General features: G+C 47.4%; 1 protein-coding gene across 3 annotated transcripts in view; it reads left to right on the forward strand.

The window, feature by feature from the left end:
* LOC113207554 (PAS domain-containing protein cky-1) overlaps positions 1 to 13103 on the forward strand; it is a 142141-nt gene that overhangs the window by 28281 nt on the left and 100757 nt on the right. The window contains exons 1-2 of one of the 3 annotated variants that reach the window (XM_052264303.1): positions 7303 to 7419; positions 7534 to 7666. The exons of 1 other annotated variant lie outside the window; for it this stretch is intronic. In XM_052264303.1, coding sequence (XP_052120263.1) covers positions 7587 to 7666 — 80 coding nt within the window. In that variant the 5' untranslated portion in view covers positions 7303 to 7419; positions 7534 to 7586. Of the gene's footprint in view, positions 1 to 7302; positions 7667 to 13103 lie in introns of those variants that run through there. One more of the 3 variants, XM_052264302.1, reaches the window with a different exon arrangement.

The following is a 13103-nucleotide window of genomic DNA, read 5'->3' on the forward strand; positions in this document are numbered from 1 at the left end:
ATTCATATTCTCGTCAATATTGCAGATAGAAAAAAAGTAAAAACTGATCCATGTTTGTAAAAGATCAAAAAACAACATACTCCAAAGAAAAAATGAATGCTATCGCAAGTCTGTAGTAGAGTTATAAACTTGCGACTGCCGCGAGCGGCGAAAAGCAGATCGAAATTTGTGTAACCGTGCCGTTGCACATCGGAATTTGTGTCTCTCTGAAGATCGAACTTTGTCGTTAGGAGGCATCGACCATCATAAAACTATTATAACTATTAGAATATTTTAAGACTTAAAAACGTCTCGTGAGAGTATTTTCAAATTATTGGAAAACCTTTATTTATAGCTTCACCTAGAAAATATTCGAAATCGGTATTATCTCTTGTTTTGAAAATCGACTGCACTTCTTTGTCCAGAGCGTATAGATTTACAAGTATCGGAATATGCTCCCGACTCCGTGTCGACTGTCGATCGACAACTTCATGTTACTACGGTAGCAAATGATGCACCAGAATATTCCTTTCTTGGGATGGGATGAAAACGTCGTTTTCCATTTAGAGGACACGCATTTGCAGAGTATTCGCAGTCATTCGATTCACTGGAGTAGTTAAGACAAAGCAGTCTAATTAATCCCTGCTGACTGTTTTGTCAGGCGCCTGTGCCACTCGCTTCTGTAGCCCGCTGAACACGTTGCGCGACACGTGCCTTCGATAACCGTCATTCTACACACGTTCAACTCACACAGACACACACTGTCAAAGTTTGAGAAGGCGCGATAGGTACCTGGTATTATCTCTCTCCGTGATGGTGTTTGCCTTTCCGTCCTGTTTTACGTTCTAGCAACGCGACACGTAGAACTAAAATGTATTCGTTCAAACAAATACTCTAAAAAAAAGAGAGATTGACGTCGCAATTTGTAAAGGAGTGGCAGAACCATGATCGTACATTACTAAATCCCTAGCTTTTAGGAAAAGCAGGCTAAGGCCCGCCCCTTCAGCAACTCTCGTTGCCAGCTCCGCTTCGTTGCTCTAGCAACTCCATTCGGCTGGGGGTGGCCTAGCTCGGCGTGCTCATGGTCATTTGTTCTATATTGAAGTAAAAAATGTCAACAGTATAACGATGATGTAAAAGTCGATGACTTATACGCACAGCTTGGAATTATAACACGCGGCTTGCACACTGCTGCCATTGCCGCAATATTGGATTGTCTTTACGCTTGCGAACGGTTGAACTTTTAACTTTACCACAGTACAAGCTCCTACTGCGTATGTGCTAAAAAGTCCTGAGTGTATATCATTGCTTGAAGTGCTTTGCAATTGCAAAATCCAAATCAGCAAAGCATTGCTTTGCAGGACATTATCAGTGCGCCATATCCACTGCATTTAATATACACACACGCACCATGTATATCATTTTTACAAGGTAGACGAATCATTACACGTTAAAGCACTTGGATTTCCCTTGTCCCTCCGCCCATAAGGCGCCATTTCCTCTTCTCTGCCGCTGCCTCCCTCAAGCCCAGAACACCAACTATGTGAGCCCGTTGTGAGAAGTGATGAAACCGTGACACCTTCGCGTCAGTTCTTAAAGAAAGTGGAGCGTACTCTGATTGTCTGTTCTTGTCCCGCTCACGCTTTAGCCTTCTCTGTCACACGAGTGCATGGCTGGTACGAACGCGAGGAAAACAGAAGTAACTGGTAAAAAAGGAATCAAAAATGGTTGGTCGGATTAAATTGTAACGGAATGTTCAAAGTGTTAAAAACACTTACAAGTGAACAATAAGGACTGAGTTGCACATTTGCAAGTTCGCTAAAGAAACGAAGCGTTAAGCTCTCTAGTTCTGCGCTTGCAAGTGTGCAACTCGAACTCTGCATCTGTGTATTTGTAAATGTGCAACTCCTGTATTATGGAATTCAATTTGCAGTTGCACACTTACAAGGGTTAAGCATTTGATAACACTTGGTTTATCAGTGTGTATACATCTTGATGTTGCGCCCTACTAACAAGTGTTTGAAATCCGCACACCTGGTTTCTGTGTGTGAGGTCCTCCCTATTGTCGGCCGTTTTACATTTGAAACTCTACGATTCCAGTGTACGTTTTCCTCGTTTTCGCGGTGGCTCTGTCCTGTTCCAATGCCTTTTGGTGTGCACCCTTCGACCATTTGAGAGCGGTCCTGTGCGCGGCTGCTCGGCGGTGTGGTGGTGCCGCGGCCCCATTTACTCTCATAATATTGTCGTGAGTCAGAGAGTCCTGGACCAGAGTGCGGAGCGCCCCGGGGTGAGAGGGACCGTCATATGGAGTGGTGGGTGGAAGCAGCCCGGTTATTATCCAACAGCCACCGGAAACCCCCCGGCAGAGCAGGCCCCTCCTGCGCCACGCCCCGCCACGCCCCGCCACGCCCTACCCCGCCCCACCGCACCCCGCTGCATCGCATCAGGGACGCCCTTTCCTGGACGGTATGCCTGCGGGACTGCTGCACGGGAGGAGCTGCACCGGGACAGCTGCGCGACCGCCTCACGCGTCCAGCCCCGCCCCGCCACCGATCGACAGCCGAGGAGAGCCGTGCGCGCTTGCTTCCTCCGGGAGCATTTAGATATGCACGGGGGTTGAGGTGGGGACCACTCTGACTTTTTCTCCAGAAACACGACACAGCGCAGCGCGTTGGCGCGTTGTGTGGGTGTCGGTGTATTCCCCGCCCGGGGGGAAAGACTCCGCCTTTAGACCGACTACCATACATCGGGGGCTCGGTTGCGCAGGTACGCGGTTGGTAAAACGTTTTCAATTGGATTTTGCCTGTAGTACGCCCAACAAACGATCCTAAATTTCGTTAATTAATGGAGGTAGAAGTTTAAGTGTATAACCTTAGACAAATTTAGTGTCTAAATAGTTTGTACGCCAATTGGTGTGCAAACGTGTACTTCAAATTGGAATTCTCCATTGAGAGCGAACCTCCTTGTAAGATATTCCTACTTTGTGAATTTTTAGTTGAACAGATATTACAAAATCATCATCGCAAGGCACTTCGTTGTCTGCTTCTTTGGTTTAGTGCACATTTTAATAGCAGCGCTGCGAAACGGTAACGTCGCTCAAAATGAGTTGCCAACGATCTGGCTGGCCCTGCACAGCCCAGCCCGCCCATCCTCAGAAGATGTAAAGGGGGAAGCGATGAGAAACCCGACCAAGAGTCTAGATTTACTGTTTGACGTTTCAGTGTCCAATTTATAGGCCTCTGGAGAAAGCTTTCGCAAACTCTGGTGAGGGGCGGTGGTGGTGATTCAGAGAGGGGTGAGGTGGGGACGGACTACGCGGCGTGGGAGGCGGGCCGTACCGCCAATGAAGCAGAACTACACGGTAGATTACGAGGGGGCAGAGCATTCCGGAGAGAGGATCGATTCATTTCGATACATCGATATCCATTGATAGACGTTCCAGTCGGATCATCATCAGCCGAGCCCGAGCGGGCGGCATTGGCACCTTTAAACGCGCAGCCTTTGTTTCGACCGAGAGAGGGAGAGAGAGAGAGAGAGAGAGAGCGAAGAGGCAGGAGGTGACGAGGAAAGAAAGGGAGCCTAGAAGGAGGAGGGATAGGGGTTACTATTGTCCCTTAATGAATCATAGCCATACATCTCTTTATGTTGTTCATCGCTTGATAATCAGCTAAAATCACACATACAATGGGCTGCTGATGGTTTTCCGTACTCGACGTTCCCCTTCCCCTTCCTTCTCAGATAGAGCAAGTGAGACGAATTTGATTTTCTATGTATGGCTTGAAGTCAGTGAACATAAGTCAGGTTTTCCCTTATCTCAAATTTTCCTCTAGGTAAAGTATCAGTTTGCCATTATTAGCCTGCGCTCGTCCAGTCATTTTGAGGTGCCGCATCCCATCGCTGCTCTGGTCCTTCCCCGGCTCCTCTGCCGCCCCGCGCGGCCCCCCACGGGGCCCCCCGCAGCCCGAGCGCCCCCTCAGGGCGGCCTCTTTCTACTCTTGCGCTTGACAGGCTGGCGCTAATCCCCCGTTTGCCGGCAGACCGCTAAACGCGTCGGGCACAATGCCGCTCTCCGAGCAGAGCGCGTGCGCACACAACAGCGCACTGATTGGAAAGTTTTCGGTACCTCTTTGAGCAGCAAGTGACGCGTGTGTCTGTTGAAGGGGCGGTAACGTAAAATATGACGGTATAGAACGTTCAACAGTTGCCGTAGCTCATAGCCAATATTTGGGTCCTAGTGACAACTTGCCGACAGCAGGTTAAAATTCTTGGCAAGCTTCGAGGTGAGCATTATTACTCAAGAATACAGCGCAGTCTATTTTGTGTAATTTCGCGATATTTCGGTTGACTTACGACTATTTTGGATAATTTGAGTTAATATTGGAGATAATTCGAGACAATATTGCCTCAAATTTGGCGACCATCATGTATTATCATTTTTTATTTATTTCGTTCATTGGTGTAACACCTATTTTGCTAGTTATTTCTCCCTCGAGAACAGCTGGGCACAGCGCGGCGTTGAGAAGCACTTCTCTAACGTATACGGACTGTAATCAAGACAGCTAATCGCAGTTAATGTGTCTCTATGATGAGGCACGCCCATAAGGTCCGAGCGGCACGTACAGCCAGTTTGGGAGGAAAAATATGAGGGAGGAGGATTTGAACTCTTGGCGTGTCGGCGTGACCCTTACGGCAGACGAATTTATTTAATTATTTATCCGTGAAACCCAGTAGAACTATACTTCACAGGGCGTAATTTTGTGACTCTTATATCATTAATTTATTGCACATGCACAATATAGTTTCACAAAAATCTTTTTCGATTATGGGTCTTTTGCTGGTGACTAAAACTACGAACTGTTGCGAAAGAACATGTGTCCCCAACGAGTTAAACCCATGACCTGGGGGCTCCAGAGGACGAGGCCAGGCGACGACGCAGTTTCACGACAACACCGTGACGTCTGTTGCGCTGCTGCGAGGCGGAACAAGAGCTCATCGAATGGGACGCGTGATTACAGGGGAGAGAGACAAGGGCGGCGAACCGAAGGACAGACGCGCAAATCAGGATTGACGAACTAGGAAATTAATGTTGCGCTTACTGACTCAGTAATGATAATAATATGACCAACTTATTTTATCGTTGAACCCGAAACTGCCCTATTTCGACATATTCGGTCATATTCGTCGAGACTCACCATCGCACCACTTAATTTTGAATGATTGCTCAGCTTGGGGGGCCCGGCCGTTTCATGTTTCAGACTCAACGAGAAACAAGAAATAACTGATTTTTCAGATCTTACAATCCACCTCCCACACATAAGTCGTCGTCAGCGTAGAAATCATTCGATCTGGTGGTGAACGCAATGTGACTTAGCGTGAAAAAAAAAATACAAAAAAACTACACGGACTCCGAAATATTTGGGTTGTTATTAATGCCAACAAAGTCTTGTTAGTTCTTATCCCGTTCGCGTGCGTTCGTAAACTGTAATGTCTTTTAAAAAATTGTGTCACACTATGTCACAGGTTTCTTTTGCGGCGTTACTCACGAATGCTGAAATGACACATATATTTGAAAATTTAAAGAACACACTACTGTAACTGTGCAGACAGGAGAAGAATCGTACAAGAGGGCATGGAGGGGAAACTCTAGTGTATTTTCGAACAAATAAATCGCACCTTAGGGCAAGTGATTTAAATTATGAGTTACTCTTAACAGTTTTCAAAGACTCCTCTGCACTGCGATTCAACTTATGTAACGTCAGATTAGTTGGCATGTAAAAACTGTCCCATTGGTTAAATTGTGATGCCACTTTCGCGAGTCAGCCGGGCCAAGTATGAAAAATACTAGTCACATGAAAGGTAATGTGACAATAGCAACCAAACGAATCTGACGGTTTTCGCGGGTAAAGAAATGTGACGTCACATCAATCGAATAACAGTGTGTGTTTTCAGTGCATCGCTCGAATTCTAAAAACTAAAGTTTACCAAGTTTTTCTTTTCTTCTCCGTATTCCCCATAAGTTTTTGTGGCATTATTTTTTTACTACGACGGTAGCTCTTTTTTACAGCACCTCCAACCTCGTAAAATGGAGACACGGACAAGCAAAGATAAGACCACACTGCGACACTCAAACACAACCAGAACTGAAAATCAAGCATTCGGCACGAACGTTAAGTCTACCATGGGGAATAATATACAATTTTAGTTCATTTTCAGAGGTTGTGTAATACTTTTGACGTACATTAGTCGACAAGTTATGCTGGGTTTACACTGGCATCGATTGTCATTCGTTGGATACGTTCTAGTAGTAGGTTTTAGGGGCCTCTAGTTTTCTGGTTTCGAATAGAACGTATTCAACTAGTGGCAATTGATTCCAGTATAAACTCTGCATCACTCGACTTGCGTCCCTATTTTTCGTTCTGCATGTGTGGGTTGCCCTAGTCAGCCGAGGGAAGTAAAGATGGTTTGACTATCCCTGCCCTTGCACCTGCGGCTCTTTTAGTTGACACCGATCACAATCTCCGTCACGTCGCGGTCTCTTTTGACCAGACCCCCAGCCTTAACTGCTACATCATATCTCTAATGACGAAACGTCAACACTGCTACATATTTTCATGTTCAGCTGCCTTTACGCTCAGCTAGTATCACCAAGAAAATTATGTTTGTACATGTGCGAAATAATTTGTAATTTACCATGTATAAAACATGTCGTACATGTACAACCTCATATTCTTGATGGTTGTACGATTCCAAGTCGAAACGCAGTGCTTTTTAATTTAAAATTGTAATTGTACGACATTTTTTAATGGAAAATTTTCTAATCTCCGTACGACAATTTTTTACAGTGCACTCAAAACAGGTCTAATATCTGCACTCAACATTATGCTGTTAAATGTTATTCGTGTAATCCATCATTGATCAACGACTTTCGAATGTGCAACGAGTGATTTCCGAGCTACATCTATCTTTATTTTACAATAAATAATTGCTCAATCGGTCAAAAACATTTAATTGTGGTAGATCTAGATGTATTTTCGTTTTCCTTGCAGCGGGCCGACCACGGGGAGATATTCCCACGTGTCTTGGCGAGGATAGAGAAGGGGCTGGTTGTGGCCGCCGGCAGCCGGCCCGCGGCCCGCGGCGGTCGCGATGTGGCCGCGGCGCGCGGTAGGGACCCGCGGGGCCGGGGGGCAGGCTGGGGGGCGTTCCCTCGCGGCCTTGTGCAGCCAATGGCAGGCCCGCTGTGCCCCCGTGGGCGCCGTGGGGCGGTGCTCGTCGACGAGTGGAGGGGGCGGCCCCGCTCCCGTCGGTGCCCCAGTACGCGCCGACGGCCGCTCCGGTGCGGGTGTGTCCGTCGTCTATGTGTCCGACCGTACCGTGACGCGGTACTCCGCGATGTTTGAGTGACGCGCGTGTTTTTGTGACGCGCGGTCGACGCGACATGTGAGTTACGCGAGTGCTTAGCGACTTGACGCGAGTGACATCTCCCCCCCTCCCCCGTCATGGATACTCCCAACGACGCCGGCTGATTGCTACCAAAATCGAGTCGTGTTTTAGGAGTGCAGTGCTTCCTGTTGACCCTGTGTTCGGTGCTCGGGGCGGCGGGCTTTATGTGTGTTCGCGACGGCACCATGCAGGAGAACCCATCGGCGCTGATGCAGACTGGAATACCCATGCTCAAAATGTGCAGGTGAGACGTGTAATAGTGCCTGGTAGTGGCTGTTATTTTTTTTATTGCCCCCGGAGACGTTGCCGCGTTTCTGCATAAAAGTAATAATAGACAATCAAGCTACAGACGGAAGGGCATTAAAGTTTGCAAAACGCATGGGAGGACACAAATATGTCTCTTTTCTGGATGTGCACGAACACGTTGCAATTCTATGGTGAAAATTGTTCCTTGGCATTAAAGATTTGGATACAGTTTTTATTCGTAATTTACCTGGCCATAAGTTGCCTTTGAGTCACGTCATTCGAGCGTAGTTGTTGCATAGAGCAGGCTAAACAACGACCTGTTAACGCACTGACAATTACTACAGAGATAGGTCGGGGGGCTCTTTTTGCGCCAAACAACCAGTGACAACGGTACGATGACGGCTAGGATGTTGATAAGTTGGTAGAAAATATTACAAAACGCTTTAAAAAAATCATTCATAAGATAAAACTTATTTCGTTATGTCCTTATCGTCCCACTTGGTTTTGGAGACTTCAATGCCTGGGAGACCCCCAAGATCACAAGTCCTTATACGTATTCTCCTTTCTTTATACTTGATATTCAGAGGGGTTTATTCAAGGGTTTATTACGATTGGGTCGACTTACTGGTCCCAACTCATCACAAATCTCGGACGTATGGTTATTACTTTTCCTGGCGATATGAAAACTGTGCTTGGTCGCGGTGTAACGTTTCATTGTGGGTTTTCCGCGGGACAACAAGGCGTTATTGCGACCAGCAACACCGCACTAACTGCATACTCACCACCACATCCTCACCGCACTTACCCCCTTCCCCCTCCCTCCCCTCTCTGTCTCTGTTTCTCTCACACACACACAGCCACAGCAAGGTGCGCGCGCGCATATACATGGACATGGGTCGACTCGTGCGCGGGCGAGTTATGACCCGCTAAGTGGTCTAATTGCTCTAATGCAGAGCAGAGGCCTGCAGAACGTGTCCCCTTTTAAACACCAGGCGACCTGATTGTGTCTCGTGTGCGTGTGTGTGTGTGTGTGTGCGCGCGCGCGCGCGTGCGTGCTTGTGTGTTGGGAGCACAACAGAGGACCACCCCCGTTAAACAGGGTCCTATTCAAGGAGGAAATTTTCTGCCACAATTTTTAACCAAAGACTCCGCTATGGGTAGTTAGGCTTTTTGGCTGATATTGGTTCATATTCCCTAGCTTTCCGACCGCAGTGCCGGTAGCACAGCTTGCCGGCATGCCTGAATCCGGTACAGTATGACCAGTAAAAAGGACGGTTCAGATCAAGCACCTTATATTATCTGGTGTGGTAAAGTACGTGAAGTGTCAAAGATGTTTAAACACACGCTGATAATTTTCTTGCTAAGTATTTGGTCGTATTGTGAAGCATTTGGCTGCTTTGTAAGCTTGCAAAGGAAAGTTTTTCGCAATTGCGAGGGATTATGTTCATATTAAACAGAAAATTGTTCGCAGTATTTTTAGTATTGTAAAGCAGGGACAACCGTTACCAAGGATTGCCAGATGTTCGTAACACGGGTCAGCCAATTTCTTCGCACATTTTCAAGAGAGCTATTTCTTCGCTAGGGTTTTATAGTGAAATTGACATAATTCTACTCACAAACGTTCGGACGATTTTCCTTGTATTCAGCGCCTTTTTTTCCCTCGCACATTACTACCTAAAGCGACGGGCAAAAGAACTCACGGTGGTTCTTGCGCGCGCCTTACCCAGGTAATTGACCCAGAGTGAACTGCTTTGCTCTCGATAACGGTGGACTGGCTGTTGCCCCAATAACCGGTCCTCAGGTGTGGGTGGTACGCTGGGCCGTCCTTCGGGCAGACTGCCGGCCGACAGGCGAGCCGACTAGTCCCGTCAACCGTTTCGGCCACAAGACCATATTGTCTCGCTGTGAGTGCGCCCCACTCTAAATTGGTCAATCATTGCGGTATATAGAAAATATAAATAAATTGTAATACGGGGAACAGTCAGTAACACACTCATTTTGACGATTTTGCAGAATCGCCTCTCGTACTATTCTTGTTTTCGATATCAAATACTAAGAGTGGTTCATTCAATGTTCCTGCTTTTCTTCCATAAATGTGGAGTGATTTATTATCACCGTTATCTATAAGCAAGTACACATTATTCCAGTGGTGCAAGGTGTCAAACGCAAGTAAATTAGTTAAGGTTCTGTGCCCGTGGGGTTGTGTGGTATGCAGGGCGTACTGAGTCATTCTGGTCGTCCTGATACGCACGAATGTACCGCCTTGTAGTTTGCGTGTTTCCCACGCCGCCTCCAACATCTCGCCCCACGCCACGGCCTGCCCCCTCTCTTCATACCCCGCCTTATGGCACGTATTAACAGTTTTGATAATCTGTTTCTGATTCGAGAACCGGATCAGGCATTACGCGAGATGTGTCTGCGTGCTGGCCGGTGCGGGTGGGGATACGGCAACTTGTGGGTGGTATAATATTCAAAGTATTCTAAACATAATAGTGGCCTGCGCCAGCATATCGTAGTTTTGCCATAAAATGTGTTACTTTAACTTGAAAACTGGACTCAATGTTTCCTTATACGAAGGGGTTTTCACTAGGACTTTTCGTGTACCATGTATTACATATTATGTGTATAACGCGGTATTACGCTGGTGTTAAACGGGCTTTGAAATCAAATTCCCAACTTACAGTGCCTGGAAACAATGAGACAGTCTTGCGGACTGTCAAAAATAACAGTCCAAATTTAAGGGGTTTGGGTAAGGGAGTCTCCCTGACACGGTAAATTACGGGTGGTCGGCGCCTGCGTGGTTCGGGGTAGACCACCCCGCAACACATGCATGCAATGCAGGCAAGATGCTGCCTACCTACCAGGCGCTAAGAGACCTTGCAGACGCTGCACTTGGCAGGCTTGAAACGGCGCATGGCGGACGTACTTTCTGGATGTTGTCCGACACAGCCAGCTTCTCTCTGCCCCCTTTGTAACGTTTTTCGCGTCGCACTAATCCAAAAGTCCAACCTCGCGTCATCATATTCGACGTTGTGTCAGAGCCAGCAGCCCGGCGGTGCGTGTGCCGTGACCCGTCAGCCAGCACGTGCACGGCGGCAGCGGTGCCGGGTGGTCCGCGTGCGTGCGGTGTGTGACTGGCCCGCAGTGGCGGCGCGCTGGCGGCGCAGTGGCGCAGGTCCCCCCCGCTGCGCCCACATCTTCATATCATCCATCGTCGGCCCGCGTTTGGCAGGACAAACTGCTGTTTGACTGATAGTCGTGCCCTCTGCACTACTACTGTAGTTTTGATTACGCGACCGGCGAGCTACTTTCTCCCACTGGTATCCAATTGTTGTCCGCGCCCACATCTTCAGGATATTATTTTTCAGTCTCCGTATGCTTTTGCACACAATCTGGAGATGTACCGGTTTTCACGCCATACGTTGCGCGTGCATGTTGTATTGTCCTTGTATGCGCGCTTCGCGCCTGCTCAGATACGGTATACCTCTTCCCAGCGCTGCGCCGCGCCACGCCGGTTTGTCTGCCCTGAAGTATTGTAACGCGATCGGTATGATTTCATGATTCATGGCCGCTCTGTGAGGAGCGTTATGGTACCGGCCTGTGTGCAAGTGCGGACACTCAGAAAACAAACGCAGTCTTTTCCGTTGTAGGCTAACAAACTAGGAACATTTCTCTTAGACTTAGAAATCGCGATGAAGGGCTAAGGGGGGTTTGATCGTTATGAGTCGTGGTGTTATATACAACAGACGTATTTTTTATTGACAATTGAAATGAAAAATGTCACGTAAGCCTGAATGTTAAAATATGCGAACCAGTTTTATCGAACGATTGCGACTAGACTGTACCGCGAGTGTAAAGATAGACAGTACATGTGTGTGGGGGGCGGGGAGGGGGGTGGGGAGACTACCTGCTTCGCCCGTAAGGCATTTTGGTTCTAAGGTTAGGCATACCCGCAGGTAGAAATGAGTCTTAGCCTGAGTGTCCCAGGCCCAGGAGATTTGGGACCCTTGTGGATGCCCTAGAAACAATGAATTTTTCTCGGGTGAGCTACTGGAAAACCCTCGACACACCTTGGGAAAATTGCACGTTCCCGAGGCATTTCCCGGGGCTCTTACAACTCCCCTGGAAAATGAAAAAAACTGCGGGGAATCCGAGGGCTTGTTTTGGCCGTGGTTTAGCGCCCTTGGCTCACGTTAGCCTTTTCGCAGTGTCAGCATTAACTGTCAAGTAATGTGGAGTTTAGCGTTAAAAGAGGCAAGCAATTTTGATTCCTGAAAAGTGTGCCAAACTTTAACGCTTACTTCAGAGGCCAAAAACGTTGCATTTGCAAGTTTTTGCCAAATTATGTCGTTGAATTTATTCACAGAGTTTACAGTGACTGAAAGCTGAGCTTAATGCTAATTTACTGATGACAGTGTCGTGTTGAAATTAGCTGTCATGTAGAACTTTACTGACGTTCGATGCGTCCCGAACTTAGACGTACACGCATATATTTCTTATCGTCCTGCTCACTGAATCCCCCCCTAGGAAACGGGTGGAGCTAAGGTGCGAAACTAAATCCCTTTCCCACCTTGTATCGGGGATCGGCACGCCCCGCGTGACTTTATTGTACGAGTAAAATGACAAACCGCTGGCAAGGGCACGCCAACTCCGCTAATATTCACGTTTTTGTGTGCACTTCATAAATATTTGTTTAAAAACATGAGGGTAATTCTGAATAGTCAGTTCTTTGACCGGTTCAATTTTTCTTGATTCTTGGTTTTTTACACCTTTTCTTAATGTCCTCTTTGTTTTTATATGTGCGCGGTCAAGAGAGTTTGAGTTCTTCGGTATATTAAGTACCCCGTGCTTTACCCCGCCCTCCCTCTCGTTGTCCCGCTCATCCTCTCATCCCCGCCTGATGTTTCCAGATCATGTTTCTCCCTGGTGTGCGATGAGTCCTCGTGCTGTGGAATGGTCCTGTGTCTCCGGACGATCCTCACCGATTGACGCGCGCTCAGCACATCGGGAAGGGCCTTTGCCCTATATCTTCTTCCCTCCCTCTCCCTTCGCCCCCTCCTCTTTCCTTGTACTCTTATTCCATGTTACCTCGTATACAACAGTGTTGTAAGACTTAAAATTGTATTTTATTCTCGTAAAATTGATTTGCCAGGTCTTTTTCTGAGGGTGCGTGGCAGGGCTAAAAGCAAAAAGATTTAAATTTCATAAAAAAAACTGGCCTTGAGTCGAGCAAAATATTTTTGGCAAAGGTTTTCCCGGAAGAAAAGTTAATTGATCCTTTAGCCCTGGAGGGCGTGAGAGTGTGTGTGAGTGTTTGACAACCATGTCACAGTCGGACAAGTATACAATTTTTGCTATTTTTCACACTCTTTTATGTTACACGAGTTGTTTCCTGGGGGAAGGGATAGTTTGCTCCATTCTCGGGCTCCACTGCG

This window comes from Frankliniella occidentalis, unplaced genomic scaffold (assembly GCF_000697945.3).
Source record: "Frankliniella occidentalis isolate FOCC.00 unplaced genomic scaffold, Focc_3.1 Scaffold18, whole genome shotgun sequence".
NCBI classification, from domain to species: domain Eukaryota; kingdom Metazoa; phylum Arthropoda; class Insecta; order Thysanoptera; family Thripidae; genus Frankliniella; species Frankliniella occidentalis.